This window comes from Dipteris shenzhenensis, chromosome 25 (assembly GCF_047967505.1).
Source record: "Dipteris shenzhenensis isolate YYH24624 ecotype China chromosome 25, Dip_SZ_1.0, whole genome shotgun sequence".
In the NCBI taxonomy this organism is placed as follows: domain Eukaryota; kingdom Viridiplantae; phylum Streptophyta; class Polypodiopsida; order Gleicheniales; family Dipteridaceae; genus Dipteris; species Dipteris shenzhenensis.
In genome coordinates, this window is record NC_141620.1 from 34,917,553 (window position 1) to 34,931,290 (window position 13,738).

The following is a 13,738-nucleotide window of genomic DNA, read 5'->3' on the forward strand; positions in this document are numbered from 1 at the left end:
ACATGCATCAATATGCAGCAACTCTAAAGGTTTGGTCTTCCATTTCCCACTAGATATTGGATCCGAAGCCCTAAATTGCTTGCCATAAATGCAATGCTCGCACATGGTAAAGTCAAAAAGTTGAAGAAAAGAACATACTGCAAATGGGAAAGAACTTCCATTCCTTTTTGCTGATGTGCTCCAATCGACGATGCCACAAAGATACAGACAACTGCTCGGTGATGGCAATCACATGATCTTTTACACTAGAGACATATAATTAATACAATGTCCCACATTTAGATCCTTTGGCTATAACCAACAAACCCTTACATATCTTTGAAGTCTGGCTCCCAAATGTAGTATGATAGACACCATCATCTAGCTATCTAGTAGAGATCAAGCTCTTGGTGAGCTTCGGCACATGACACACATTCTTCACGACAAAAGCAGAACCATTGGCAAATGCAAGTTGGACATCTCCTACTCCAACAATATCACATGCATGGTCATTACCAAGACATATGCATCCTTTCCTCCCAGCATCATATGCTGCAAACAACTCCCTGTGCGAAGTAACATGAAAGGATGCTCCTAAATCGATGATCCAATCCTGTGCTATGGATCCATCCACTGCTATAGCGAGAAATGCACACGGTAACGTAGATGCAAGAAGTACATCACCATCATCACTGGCATGTGGCACATCACTAACATGTGTCATTGCATTAGCCTCTTAGACTTTGCTTTGCATTCTTTCTTGGAGTCTTCATCCTTCTCCTTCCCTTTGCCCTTTTGCTTCTTCCACTTGTAATAGTCCTTCTTCATGTGGCCTTTCTTGCCATTGTAAAAACACTCACTCTTTGACCTAAACTTACTGCAGGACTTCCCCCTATCACGAGACTTCTCCCGCATGCTAGACCTACCACACACTACCAGTGCACTAGAACTCTTGGTGCCAGAGTTATTCTTCCCATTCACTTCTTCCGTGAGCAAAGTGCTCTCTACATCAGCACTAGTAAGCCCACTTGTAGGTGCAGAGTTGTTGACAGCCGTCCTGAAAGTGTCCCAACTCTCAAGAAATGTGACAAGCAAAAACATGGCTTTCAGCGAATCCTCAAATTTAGCAATCTTTTGAGCAAAAAGTTGGCTAAAAATAGTATTGATCTCATTGAGATGGTTGGATATAGAAGTCCCCTCGGTGAATGAGCTTCTTGAGCCAATACGCTTGGCTTGCCACACTCTGCTTGTCATAAAGGTCACAAAGTTTTTTCACACTCCATAAGCACCATTCTTTGTGTCTTTTATGTTGAACTACACAGACTTCGATTGTGTCAACATAGTAGTCGACCTGGCGAGATCATCAAGCTCCACCCACTCATCATCATCCATGTCTGTCGCTTCACACCCTTCAACTTGATGGGTTTCACCTGCTTCTTTTAAACAAGGATATTATAGAACTGCTTTTTTTAGTAGGAAAATTTGGTGCCATCCAAGTTCTTGATATTGAATAGTGCATTTTTCGATGATGAGGCCATGGTAAAGGTTGAAAACACATGCTAATGGCAACGTAAATGTGCCAACAAAGAACCAACTAATCAGCCCCAAATTAGCTTCAAAAAATGCCAATAAAACAGCTCGAAAAGTGCCAAACGCAATGGCAACTGGCAATCCGACAAGTCACCAAGCACTATGAATACATCCAGTATAACTATTCAACATCCACTAACGACAACCATACATCCACGAGCATACACCATTAGTATGTCTACTAAAACTGCTCAAATCACTGAAAGCTAAATTGTTGGCATATGACAATAAAGTTTGGGAACTCCATGACATGAATTTATTAGCACCTTTTGCTCCGAATATGTGGATATTTTTAGCTGACCTTTTGGATTCATCAAAGACATTGAAGGTGGAAGTAAAAAGGCAAGCCCAAAGCTTCAATATTAGCATCACGCATAATCATCCTCTATCCAATTTATGTCCGATGTAAGTATTTGCTGTAGGGAGGTGCCCTTCCCTCGTGGGTGTGTTCTCAAGAGGTGTAAGAGCCGTATATCAGAAACCGAAAGGAGGACACCCAAATACTTGAATGGCATCCTTAATGTTGGCCGCCCATATATCGTGCATATGTTTTGAAGAAAAGATTGAGTGCAGAGCACAACCATTATGGTTCGATCATGGAATTTGGTATATGTTGTATAATTTACCAGCGTTTTTTCCAAACAGGCCACTCAAAGCTGCCTTCAATTCTTCCCTTTTATTTTATGAAGGCAAGTCTTTTATTTTTATCCATTGAAGCATTTATCTTGCATGAATCATGAGATGGAAGTTACTAATATTTTATGACTTTTTGATCTATTAGGCTAGTGTTATGGTTATATCTACAAGGCATCCATCACATTCCACTATATGAGGGAGCTTGTTTTGTTAGCCGTTAAGAATTTGGAGAAGAATCCATTGGCTCCATTATTACCCCAACCGTCACCAAGAGTGATGTCCTATGGTTAACTCATGTTACGGTCCTCAAAGACATTACCTATAAGGGCATATGGACCTAGAGGTAGAGGAATATCAGCAGGATGCATCAGGTACACAAGGGGACATGGACGTAGTTCCTATTATTCACCAAGGGTCCAAAACTCCAGTAAGATGATTGAATTGCAACCCCCTTCAGAGAGTTCAGTACATCTTGATAGTCCAGAATCACAGGTACAACCCCATCAATGATCTTATGAGGCGGTAAGACCATGCAATACACAAATACAAAGGTTAAGAACGTTCCTGTTCGACATCTGCTTGATGATGATAAGGATTGATTGATGACAGGTATGTGAAGTCCATATGTGAAGTATCATGTCGTTACCACATATAGCAGGAAAACTTTGGTAACTATGAGAAGGAATTCTAATCTCTTCATTCATGCACTATTTGATAATCCCTTACTTGGATTGTTCTCAATTAAGAAACTATTTATTGAGTTTCTATACCAATATAATTTGTGTGATATAGTTGATACCTTGAGGGAAGTTAACATTGCTTGAAGATTTTTCGAAAGCTTGGATGGGTCAAAGATTACATGCTGATGGGGAACAATTACTTTTAGAAGGTTTATTAAGAAGGAATGGGGACGTGTGTGTAGTTATTGATAATGAGATTGTGAGAGATAACACATTAAAAGAATATATCAAGAAAGGTTTGGGACACATCCCCATGAAACACCTAAGTATTGAGGGGACATTGGGCACATTATTGTCGATTTGGAACCAATTAACTACACTGAGTCCATCATTATTTAAGATTCTCAACCCAATTGAGGGGGAGTTTAGAAGGTTTTGCAGAGATCACCTACAGAGAATGACTAAGGAAAAAAAACTACAAGTTAAAGAAGGATTGAATCCCAAGGAAACCCGAACTATAAGAAGAGAAGTCAGGAGATTAACAACATCTCTTCTCATTACGTCCACATATAAATCAGCTTTGACTCCAACTTATATTTGTAAGAAGTTTATATTGGATGAAGCAATGCAAAGGTTATTTAGTAGGGACTTCAAAACAATGGATAGCCCATACATCCTGGACCTGGACCGACTGGTCAAGGATATCAAAAACATTAACTTAAAGATTACCTTGGACTCTCAGTCATTAACTTATCTCATGGCTACTTTCAAATCCCACAAAAACACTTTCAGATGGATTACTAATGCCCACCATTGTGTTTTTTCAAAATTGGCTTCACTAATCACTTTCGCACTACAAGCATGCATGGTTCGCATCATGGGATCATCAAGGGATCTTCAAGAGCAAATCCAATTGGAGGCCGATATTATGGTGAGTGCATTTTGGTTAGTCAATTCCATTTACAAAGTCAAATTAAATTTACCAAATGAAATATACTGAGTCTTCACTGCAGATATTGGTCAATGCTATGAAAATATCCATTTGGAAGGGAAATATGGTTTAAAAGAGATTATATCAGATGTCACCGGCATGGCTTATGAAAAGAAAAATAAACAATACTTAAATATTAACTGGAGTAGAAAGAAAGCCTCATGGAGCAACAGAAGAAGTAAAATCCTAACATCCTGGTCAATACGGGATTGTATTATGATCAATATTTGGCTTCTAGAGAATATGCACGTGAGACTTGCAGACCAGGTATTTAGAAAAGTCTCAGGGATACCAATGGGATTCTCTTGTTCACCTCTATGGTGTAATTTGTATCTATATTGGTTTGAGTTTAATTTCATCAAAAAACTATGGAGAGGTAAAGATTGGAGTAGACTGTTCAGATTTGAATACCCCTTTAGATACATGGATGATATATTATTGGTCAATGTGGAGTCTCCTAAGGAGCTCTTCAAAATACAAGAGAATGATGAGATAGATCCACTTTGGATCTACCCCCTCCAATTCTTGGAAATCAAAGATACCATAGTAGATATGCAAGTTGGAGAAGATGGGACTACTAGAGGCATAAGACTCGTGGGGGGAATAAAAGATTAGTATATGTATGTGGAGAGCTCTTTTTTGGGGTGACTGCTTTAGACATAAACTGATCCGAGAATATTGTTTATTGAATATCCTCTGAAAGCCCTTCCAGATGAGGTTTTTCTTATCTCATAATGGCTACACTAGTGTTTTCATCCTATTACTCTACTTCTCCTCTAATACTCATGTTCAATTACCTTTGAAAAATTCAGAGTCCTTTTACTTCATTAACTCAAGGATTCCTCAACTGTCAATTCAATAAAAAATTAACTCAATAGAAATGTGCCCTTTTCATTCAAACAATCACACCCATCCATTGCGACAAGTTCCAAAGTCTATTGCAATCCAAGTTTCTCCAAATCCATTACAGAGAGTTCCAAATATATTAAAAATAGCTGTCATTGCAATGAAGTTCTAGTGGCATAAACAAACATAAGCTAATTGGAAAGGAGTCATGTGTTTCCCCAAATCTGTCATCACCCATTCATCTTACCCAAATCCCTCATATCATCAAAAAAGGGGGGGAAATTTTGTACCAAAGAGACACATGTCATCTCAAAAACTACATCATAGTGGCCATAAATAGGGATTACTAAGTTTATCTAATGAGCATCCATATGTGTGGCATATCCATATAAAAATGGACCTTTTCCCAAAATCATGAGTGATATCCAAAACTTGTACATGAAAGAACAACTAGTGCTATAGGATATATAAAAGTGCTCTTCCATCCCGCCAATAATAATCATTGTGCCCATTGTAATATGAGTGCAATACTCAAAAATTTTCGTCTACAAATCTGGTAGAGAAGTGTGCCAACTCACCTACATCCATCCACATAAAGGACAAGTTAGAACAAGGACCTTTTAACGTGGGACTGCAAGCCTCCATGCTGCCACATAGTTGTCATCCATGTTACTCAACTTGATTTGCAATAATTCACATTTTGGCACTTGAACCTCCAAAAATATTCAATAAATGGCAATAAAAATTTTTGGTGGAGCGACCTTCCATGAAATTTATTAACATTCTAACAAGTCCCCTTTCGTTGGGATTTTCTAATAGATGTACATACTGAGTATTTCAAAAACCCCAGGGGATTAAATGTATTTAGTTGTAAACAAGAAACCTTCTGATATACACTTCTAATTTAAGTGTAACACCCTCTATATCCCCTCTGTATAAACAAAACTTTCGGGCCAATCAAACCTGAGCTCAAGATATGATCCTTAGCATGTCTTATTTGATGTTTTAACTAGTGTTATCTCTATGAGATATCATGTATCAAGTTCTATAATCTTAAACGTATATAATCATGAATATCACAATACAAAGGTACTGATATCAATAACATGTCCAATTTATAGCATGATAGTTGTCGACAGGATAAAGATTACAAACTAGAATGATTCTTGTGTATTCCTTTCTATACCCACTTACATGTGAGCGGGGATACAATCATTGTTGTCCCAAATTTTTCTCACTGCTAATTAGGGAGAAGACAACTACTTGTTTAGCTTGTATTTTCGTTTAGTAATGCAACATACGAAAATTTAGCTTCAATGTAGGAGGTCCATATAACATTACTAGCTGCATAACTTCTCTCTTTGAGTAGTTAACTCTCCAATAAATGTACAAAGTTGATTTCAATGAACTATTCCTAAAAAACTAAATGAAATTGATTGAAACTAGTCAAATCCATCACGTAATAGTTTGTGGTTACTATATAACGTGGACTGAGTTGGTCATTCTTCCAACCAGGGAATCCTCATTAGGTGGTTGCATATCTATTACATTTCTTTCAAACCTGCGAGCTAGTGTTGCAAGAGATAATAAGACTTTAGATATATAAGACTTCATTTTATCATACAAAGAAACAAATTAAGGTGTGTCTGCATCGAAATATATAGTAATAGCTAGTTCCCTTTCCTTTGTGGAGTCTACGTTAACAAGTTATAGAAGACAGCTCAGTAACTAGCTCATGGCCCGAATATGCTCTGGGTTATCCTGAGGCTCATACTGCGTCTTCAGCGTCATAGATTCAGCCTAACTCCAAAGCATCACAGCCTTGACAAGAAGCATCACAAAAGTCTATAGACTCCATTGTGACCAATGTAGATGCTATTATTGTAAAGTATTCCAAATTTCTTGTAGCAATAAGGCCAACTATGAATTGACTCATGATGTTGTTTTTGTTAATTTTGTTTAATGTTTGAAATCTTGAGGCCGAACGTTTACTCAGATTCCATGTCTACTATATAATTATATCGATGTGCACTAATGTGGTTCTTTAGAAATATTGATTGTGATGATGAAAATAAAATAATTATAATAATTTGGATCATTGAGAATTAAGCAAAGCGAGGAAAGAAAGAGCATTAAAAAGAACATTGAAAGCAAAGAACATTCTCCTTTTCTTGAAAAGAAAAATATCAATTGCATCCGTGCAAATATATAAAATAAAAACAAAAAACAAGCAAATACAAGTGAATTTTAGTGTTAGAAAATAAAAAATGAATGCAATGACAGAGGATTTGAAGGCAAATCTTCAAGCATCCAAGCAATATCTACAATGCAATTTGCACAAAAAACAAGTAAATATAACTGGATTTTAGTTAATAAAATTCAAATTTAACTGCACTAATAAAGGCTTTGAAGCCAAATCTTCCATTTATTGTTGGTGATATGTTGTACCTATTGATCATACTAACTTCAATGCCTACTGATGAGTGTAGTGATTTTCACAAATTCATGCCACATATCTTGAGAAAAGTTTGTTTCAAAATTCATGTTTTTTAAGATCAAAATTGTGAGTGCCAAAAAAAGTGGGACTTGGGATTTTCTCACTTTTCCAAGAGAGAGTTCTTAAAAAAAGAATGTGTGTGTGTGTGAAAGAGAACCAAAATAGAAGGGGGCACTTGGCAACAAACTGTGTGGGACACTTTGTTAACAAAATTGTGAGTATAGCGCCCCCTAATAACAAACAGCTTCCAGTTTCCCATAGGTTCCAACTGAAAAAGGAACGCTTTCGATGATCTGGCATCAACTCAGCAATCAGCGACCATGACATCATCACCCTCAACCAATTCCGAAAGCGTCTATGCCTCCTAGGCGTCGTCGATTGCCTGTGCCATCTTTACCTAGTAGCCCACTTGCGAAGACATCCCACAATGATGACCCGCCTAGGGACAAAGTTATGGAGGTCTGTCAAGTTCCTGACTCCTGTGCTGACATGACGCTGGCATGGAGCTTGGAATTACACTGTTGAATATCCGGTCTTGTACAATTGTCTTGCTAAATATTTACAGGATCTCAATGGCAAACAGCGCTCTGAGAGTTCCTCGAATCCCGAGTGTTCAAAGCTCAAGTCTCCATCTCAGCTGATTCTTTGACAATCGGCTTCACTCGTGCAGATTCTTTATTGCTTTTCATGAGACAGCCTCTGACGTACGCCCATGGATTCCTGTAGTCATCACTGATGCTGTCCACCGGAGGGACGATTAACCCTAGTAACTCCCGCGTGGTACCCACTAACTTAGGTCATGTGAATGAAGGCTCCCATGCAGCTGAAAACTTGGCATCTAACAGTGAACACGTGGCACCATCCCATGCTACCATCCCCTACTCAAGTCTTTTTTTTAAAATCTTGGCTTTGGAATCTTGCCGTCACGCTTCTAAATCCAACGTTCACAGATTATAGAAACAGAAAGCTCAGATAATTTGGGATTGTATCGGTCCCATTCTATCGCTCAATTGTATCGCCAATTCTCGTATGCTCACATCAGATTGTTTAGAATTGTATCTGTCCAATTCTATCGCTCAATTGTATCGCTCCGATTTCAATTATGCTCTTCAGATTGTTTTTCAGAATTGTATCTGTCCGATTCTATCGCTCAATGTCTACCTTCCACGTCCCCTCCGAGGCTTACTAATGCTCCGCTTAGCCAGTTTCTCAGTACTCAGAATTTTTGTCTGCAGTTTTAGCTTTGCAGAACCCCGGCTCCCTACGTCCCACAAGCAATATGAGGACCGAGGAAATCTCTTCTTTCGTGGGGTCGAGTCAACCGAAAGCCGAGCATAGGGTTGGCGATGGCAGTATGGTGGACTGGCGTTGGAAGCCGGTTGCAAGCACTCGACGTTTTGGCGGCTGGAGAGGCGCATTTTGCACAGTAGGTGAGGCTAATTTCCTGTTCCGCAAATAAAGGACTGCCGTTAATCTCCAATGCACTTAGTCTACGTTTTTGTTTCATAAATCCTTTTCCGAATTTTCAACAAACTTTGCAGCGATCAAGTAGACTGTAGAAGCACTTGAAACATAGTACTCAGTTCTGTTGCCATATTGACAGTTTCCGCAGGCTGTGGGTACTTTGCATTCGGTGGAATCTACTCTAATCTCGTACTGTACCTCATTCGAGTTTGGAAGGAAAGCAACACAGGCGCTGCCAACGATTTGACAAATCTATTGGGTACCCTCTTCTTCACGACTGTGATCGGCGCGTTCTTGGGCGATGCCTATTGGGGCCGTTTATGGACGGTCGTGGTGTTTCAAATCATCTTCGCAGTCGTAAGCTTTTGCCTGTCTAAGCGATTTCTGCTAACATCCAAAGATAGAGCAACAAAACCAGGTTGCTAATCTTTGCCTGGTATCATCGCAGGGCTGCGTGCTGGTAGGTATCGCGGTAACCTTGCAGGAGAATTCTCACGCGCAACATCTGCCCGGCGATGTGAAAGCCTTCTTATTCGTTGCTCTGTACGTAACGGCGGTCGGGAGCGGATCCTACGAGCCTGCGATTGCGTCGCTGGGAGGGGATCAATTCGACACACCCAGGGAGAAAGCCACGTACTTCAATTGGATGTTCGTCTGCTGCAACGTGGGGCAAGTGCCGGCGCTCACAATACTCACCTACATCGAAAATCGAGGGGCATGGGCGTTGGGCTTTTGGATTTCCAGCGCGGTAGTGGTGTTGTCGATCCCCGTTTTTGTGGCTGGAGCTCCATACTGCCGTCAGTATAGAGCAGGAGGCAATCCCATCCTTCGCCTGATACAGGTTGTCGTTTGCGCAGCTCGCAAGATGAAGGTGAAAGTCGAGTCCGACCCCAAGTTACTGTATGAAGTCCCCGGGGACTATTCAATCATCCAAGGATGTCTCAAGATTCAGCACAGAGATAGATTCAGGTAATCCTTTAACCAACATTTCGAGGGAATTTCCCTCATGCTTTGAGTTGAGGTATACTAGTATGTTCCATGTATTGCATAAAGTGGGAGTTCAATTATCTATGAGGAGTAATGCGCCATTTGGTTTGCCCAAACATTTTAGCACTAGTTCCCCATACAGTATACATGTTTCACACCTTAGATTTTATTGTACCACAATGGATTCATTATGAAAAGTAGCTGAACATGTATGGAATCAAGATGTAGTTCCCCATAAAGTATACATGTTTCACAGCGTACATTTTATCGTACCACAATGGAATCATTATGAAAAGTAGCTAAACATGTATGGGAGAAGAGAAGAGAAGGTACACTTATAGATTAATAAGTTTGTAAATCTAGATTCATGATGAGATGAATTTGCTACTTGAGTGATCACTCCAATGTATAATTGGAATCTATAACATGATTGACACTCCTTGCAAGAAGATTATATTAAAATCTATATTTTCAAAGCATTTTAAAGTTGATTTTATGTTTTATGTAGGTGGTTAGATAAGGCTGCTACGATTACAGAGAATGATGCTACAAATTTAGTCTCTATCAATCCATGGCGACTTTGTACAGTCACACAAGTAGAAGAAGTAAAGGGTTGGATAAGCATCATACCAGTGTTAATTGTTGGAATATTGGGAAATGTTGTATTGGCACAAGGAACCACTCTATTTGTGGAGCAAGGAGCAATAATGGATGGTAAGGTAGGAACCAAAGGATTTAATATTCCTCCTGGGTCAATGCAAATAATAACAGTTCTTGTGGGTAGTATCCTTGCCCCAATGTATGACTATGGTGTAGTTCCTGTGATGAAGAGATGGACAAAGAATCCCAAGGGTGTAACATCCTTACAAAGGATGGGATGTGGGGTAGCGGCAACTGTGGTGGCAATGGTGGTGGCAGCATTGGTGGAGAAGAAAAGGTTAGAAGAATTTCAACATGGACACACCTTATCTATATTGTGGCTTGTGCCACAATATGTAATTATGGGTGTGAGCCTAGTCCTTTTGGTGGTAGGCCAAATGGATTTCTTTTATACAGAGATTTCTGAAGGTGTAAGGAGCTTGGGCATTTGCTTGACCTTGGTTTGTCGAGGTTTAGGTAACTACACAAGTACCCTCTTCGTTAGCATCATCACATCCATCTCCTCCCACCACGGTAAGTATCTAGGATGGATACCTCGTACAGATCTAAATTTAGGGCACCTTGATTACTTCTATTGGTTGCTGGCCTCCATAATGTTCATCACTTTAGTCCTGTATATCATATATGCCCATCACTACACATACTTGGAACAAATGGATCTCCTTAGTTTAAATCCCATGGAGGAACTCAAGAATCATTCCAAATCCTCCCCAGAAACAAATCACTAGCACAAATTTGGTATGTGGACCAAGCACTATCGTAGATTGTTCAAATAAATATATGTGTGACTTCTTATGTTTCTCCTATATAGCAAATGTTTGTGTCAATAGTGCATTCATGTTTCCTCACTACAAAGAAGTTTAGACTAGAACTTGTCTTTTCTTCTATAATATATTTTGAGGTACTTCTAAAAGCTTGGTGATTTTTGTTTAATAACACATTAGGTATGTCTTATTTGTATACTCTCTCCAAAGAGGACACCCTTGCCCTTTAAAAAAAAACATTGTATTGTTTTATTGATGCAAAACCAATCGTGCATGATCTAAAATGCCTTGACTCTTCTGAGAACTATCTTGAAATATGTGCCATAGCACTTTGTAAAAGTCATAGACATGCATAATTAGTCTATTTGGGGGTAGCAGTGATAGTAAAGGGGATAATTTATGATTAAATACTGAGAAGGACAGAGCTCTCTCTCTCTCTCTCTCTCTCTCTCTCTCTCTCTCTCTTGGATTTGGCTATAGAAGCAAGGCTGGCGTTGCTCCTGCTCTCGCTGGCTGGTGCTGCTCCTAGTTGGCTGGTGCTATTCCTGCCCATGCTAGCGCTACTCCTAGTCATGTTGCTAGTCCCCATCACCATCGCCATCGCCATCACCTAGCCTTCACGCTACCTTTGCCATCACCATCGCCTCCCTTCGCCTTGCACATCACCTCCATCTCGCCATCGCCATAGCCCTCCTTCTCTGCTCCTCGTTGGCATTGGTTATGTTGGCTCTATTCATTAGCCTCATTAGCTCTGCTCCTTGTTGGTGCTAGTTACGTTGGCTCTGCTCCTAATTGGCTGTGCTCGCTCGTTGACGCTCAGCCCGTTGGCTCTCTGTTCTCGTTAGTTATGCTGGTTACGTTGGCGTTGCTCCTTTTGCTCAGCCTCTTCTCCTTACGCTTAGCCTACCCCCCTGCTCCACCTCTCTTCGCTTTGCTCCACTCTGCCTACCTAGCTACCCCCTCCTTATGCTCAGCCTACCTAGCCACCCCCCCCCTCTCTGCCCACCCTGCTCTGCCCTACCCGTTGGTGCTACCCCCCCTTTTCGCTCTTGCTGTTGTTGCTCCTACTGCAACTTTCGCTTCTACTGTGCCCCCCCTTGCTGCTACTACACTAGGCTGCAGGTGCTAGCAACCTCCCTCCACCTAGGCCCCTAGACTAGGCCTAGGCCCTCCGCCTTCCATCACCTCAACCTTTTTTTTTTTTTCACCTTAGCTTCTCCTTCTCCACCTCTTGACTGAGGCTTCCACCCTGCCTCGCTACCACCTCGCACTGGGCATGCCTCCCATCATGGGAGGGGAGCCGGAGCACCCGCTCCTGATTGGACACTAAGACCTGTAAGGAAAAAAAAAAGTCCAAGAGAAATGGGAGACAAAACCAAGAAAGACGACAACAACAAAAAAAAGCAAACGACACAACTGAAACTGGAGGATGTGAACATGCATTGCAACCGAAGTGGACTCAGGGTGGACAGTAAAGGCAGGACCAGCCTCAGCCCCTTCAGCCTCTATCTCTACCTCAACCTCAGCTCCCGCTACAGTTTTAGTTCCAGCCTTAGCGCCCTCTATCTCTATCTCTACTTCAACTTCAACCCCCGCTTCAGGCTCAGCTCCAATTCCAGTCTCAGCTTCCTCTACATCTACGATCAATGACATACTCATGCCCATGGTGCCGGTTGTTCCCTTCCCCTTCTCTCCTATTACAGCTCTCGCACTGCTTATGACCCCTACTTCGGAGGTGTTATACACTGTTTCGCATTATGCTTCACTCTCCCCTCTCCCTCTCAATCAGCCCATGCTCCCACACCCTGTTGGGACTACCTCATCCATTCCACTGTCATCTCCATTCCTCACCTAGTTCACCCAGTCACCGTCTAGTTTTCAGACTCAATCCCACACTTTCATGCCTCAGTATCATCACAGTTTCAGCTTGGACATGGGTGGGTTGATACACCAGAGGCCTGTGAAACCCTGCTCATAGAGATACATACTTTCCGTGAGTGTGAGATGGAGTTGACTTGCTTCGCACGGGAGCAACTAGGAGCAGATCCGCATCATACAGGAGCAGAGGCTAGGGCCATTTGGGAGCAAGCTGGTCTCATTCATGGACTCAGACAGGATATGATGCAGCTCTGACAGGAGGTCATAGCCATACACACTGTCCTAGGGAGTACGCTGGTGGTCGAGGCACAGATTGCGAGCATGCAATCTGCTATTGAGGAGACACCTAGATGGGTTGATGTGGCCAAACGAGAACCCACAAGGGTTATTGTTTTGGCTACCCTCATGGAGCAGCAGCCAGATAGCCAGTAAGGCTCTCAACATCAGAGTACATGGGATCCCACGCACTAAGGCTACACCGATGGTAGATGCGACTGCATTCGTGGCTGCTACCTTGGGTGTGACTAGGCATAGGATAGAAAGGGCATGGCGAGTGGGGAGAGATCCCAACCGAGAGCAACCCCTGATCATACGATTCCATGACACTCACGCATGACTTTCAACTCTATGTCCTTTGAGATCAGCCAGCAATCTCTATGAATGAGGACCTCACACCTCTATAGGTTGAGAAGAGGTGCTCCTTGTTGCAGCAGCATGATCAAGCCCAAAAGGAGGGGAAGTGGGCAGTGGTATGAGAGGGACGACT

At 41.4% G+C, this 13,738-nt stretch overlaps 1 protein-coding gene across 3 annotated transcripts; it reads left to right on the forward strand.

Moving 5' to 3' along the window:
- The first annotated feature begins 8,482 nt into the window (after positions 1-8,482).
- On the forward strand, positions 8,483-11,058 carry LOC147885799 (protein NRT1/ PTR FAMILY 8.1-like). Of its 3 annotated transcripts, none has more exons than XM_087396788.1 (5): positions 8,483-8,649; positions 8,823-9,040; positions 9,132-9,431; positions 9,541-9,652; positions 10,179-11,058. In XM_087396788.1, exons 2-5 carry the CDS (start codon positions 9,004-9,006, stop codon positions 11,056-11,058), a joined length of 1,329 nt encoding a protein of 442 aa, XP_087252914.1. In that variant the 5' UTR covers positions 8,483-8,649; positions 8,823-9,003. The 3 variants fall into 3 exon arrangements, with proteins under 3 accessions (XP_087252914.1, XP_087252913.1, XP_087252912.1); XM_087396787.1 differs by having other exon boundaries at positions 8,823-8,942; XM_087396786.1 differs by having other exon boundaries at positions 9,132-9,652.
- The last annotated feature ends 2,680 nt before the right edge of the window (positions 11,059-13,738 follow it).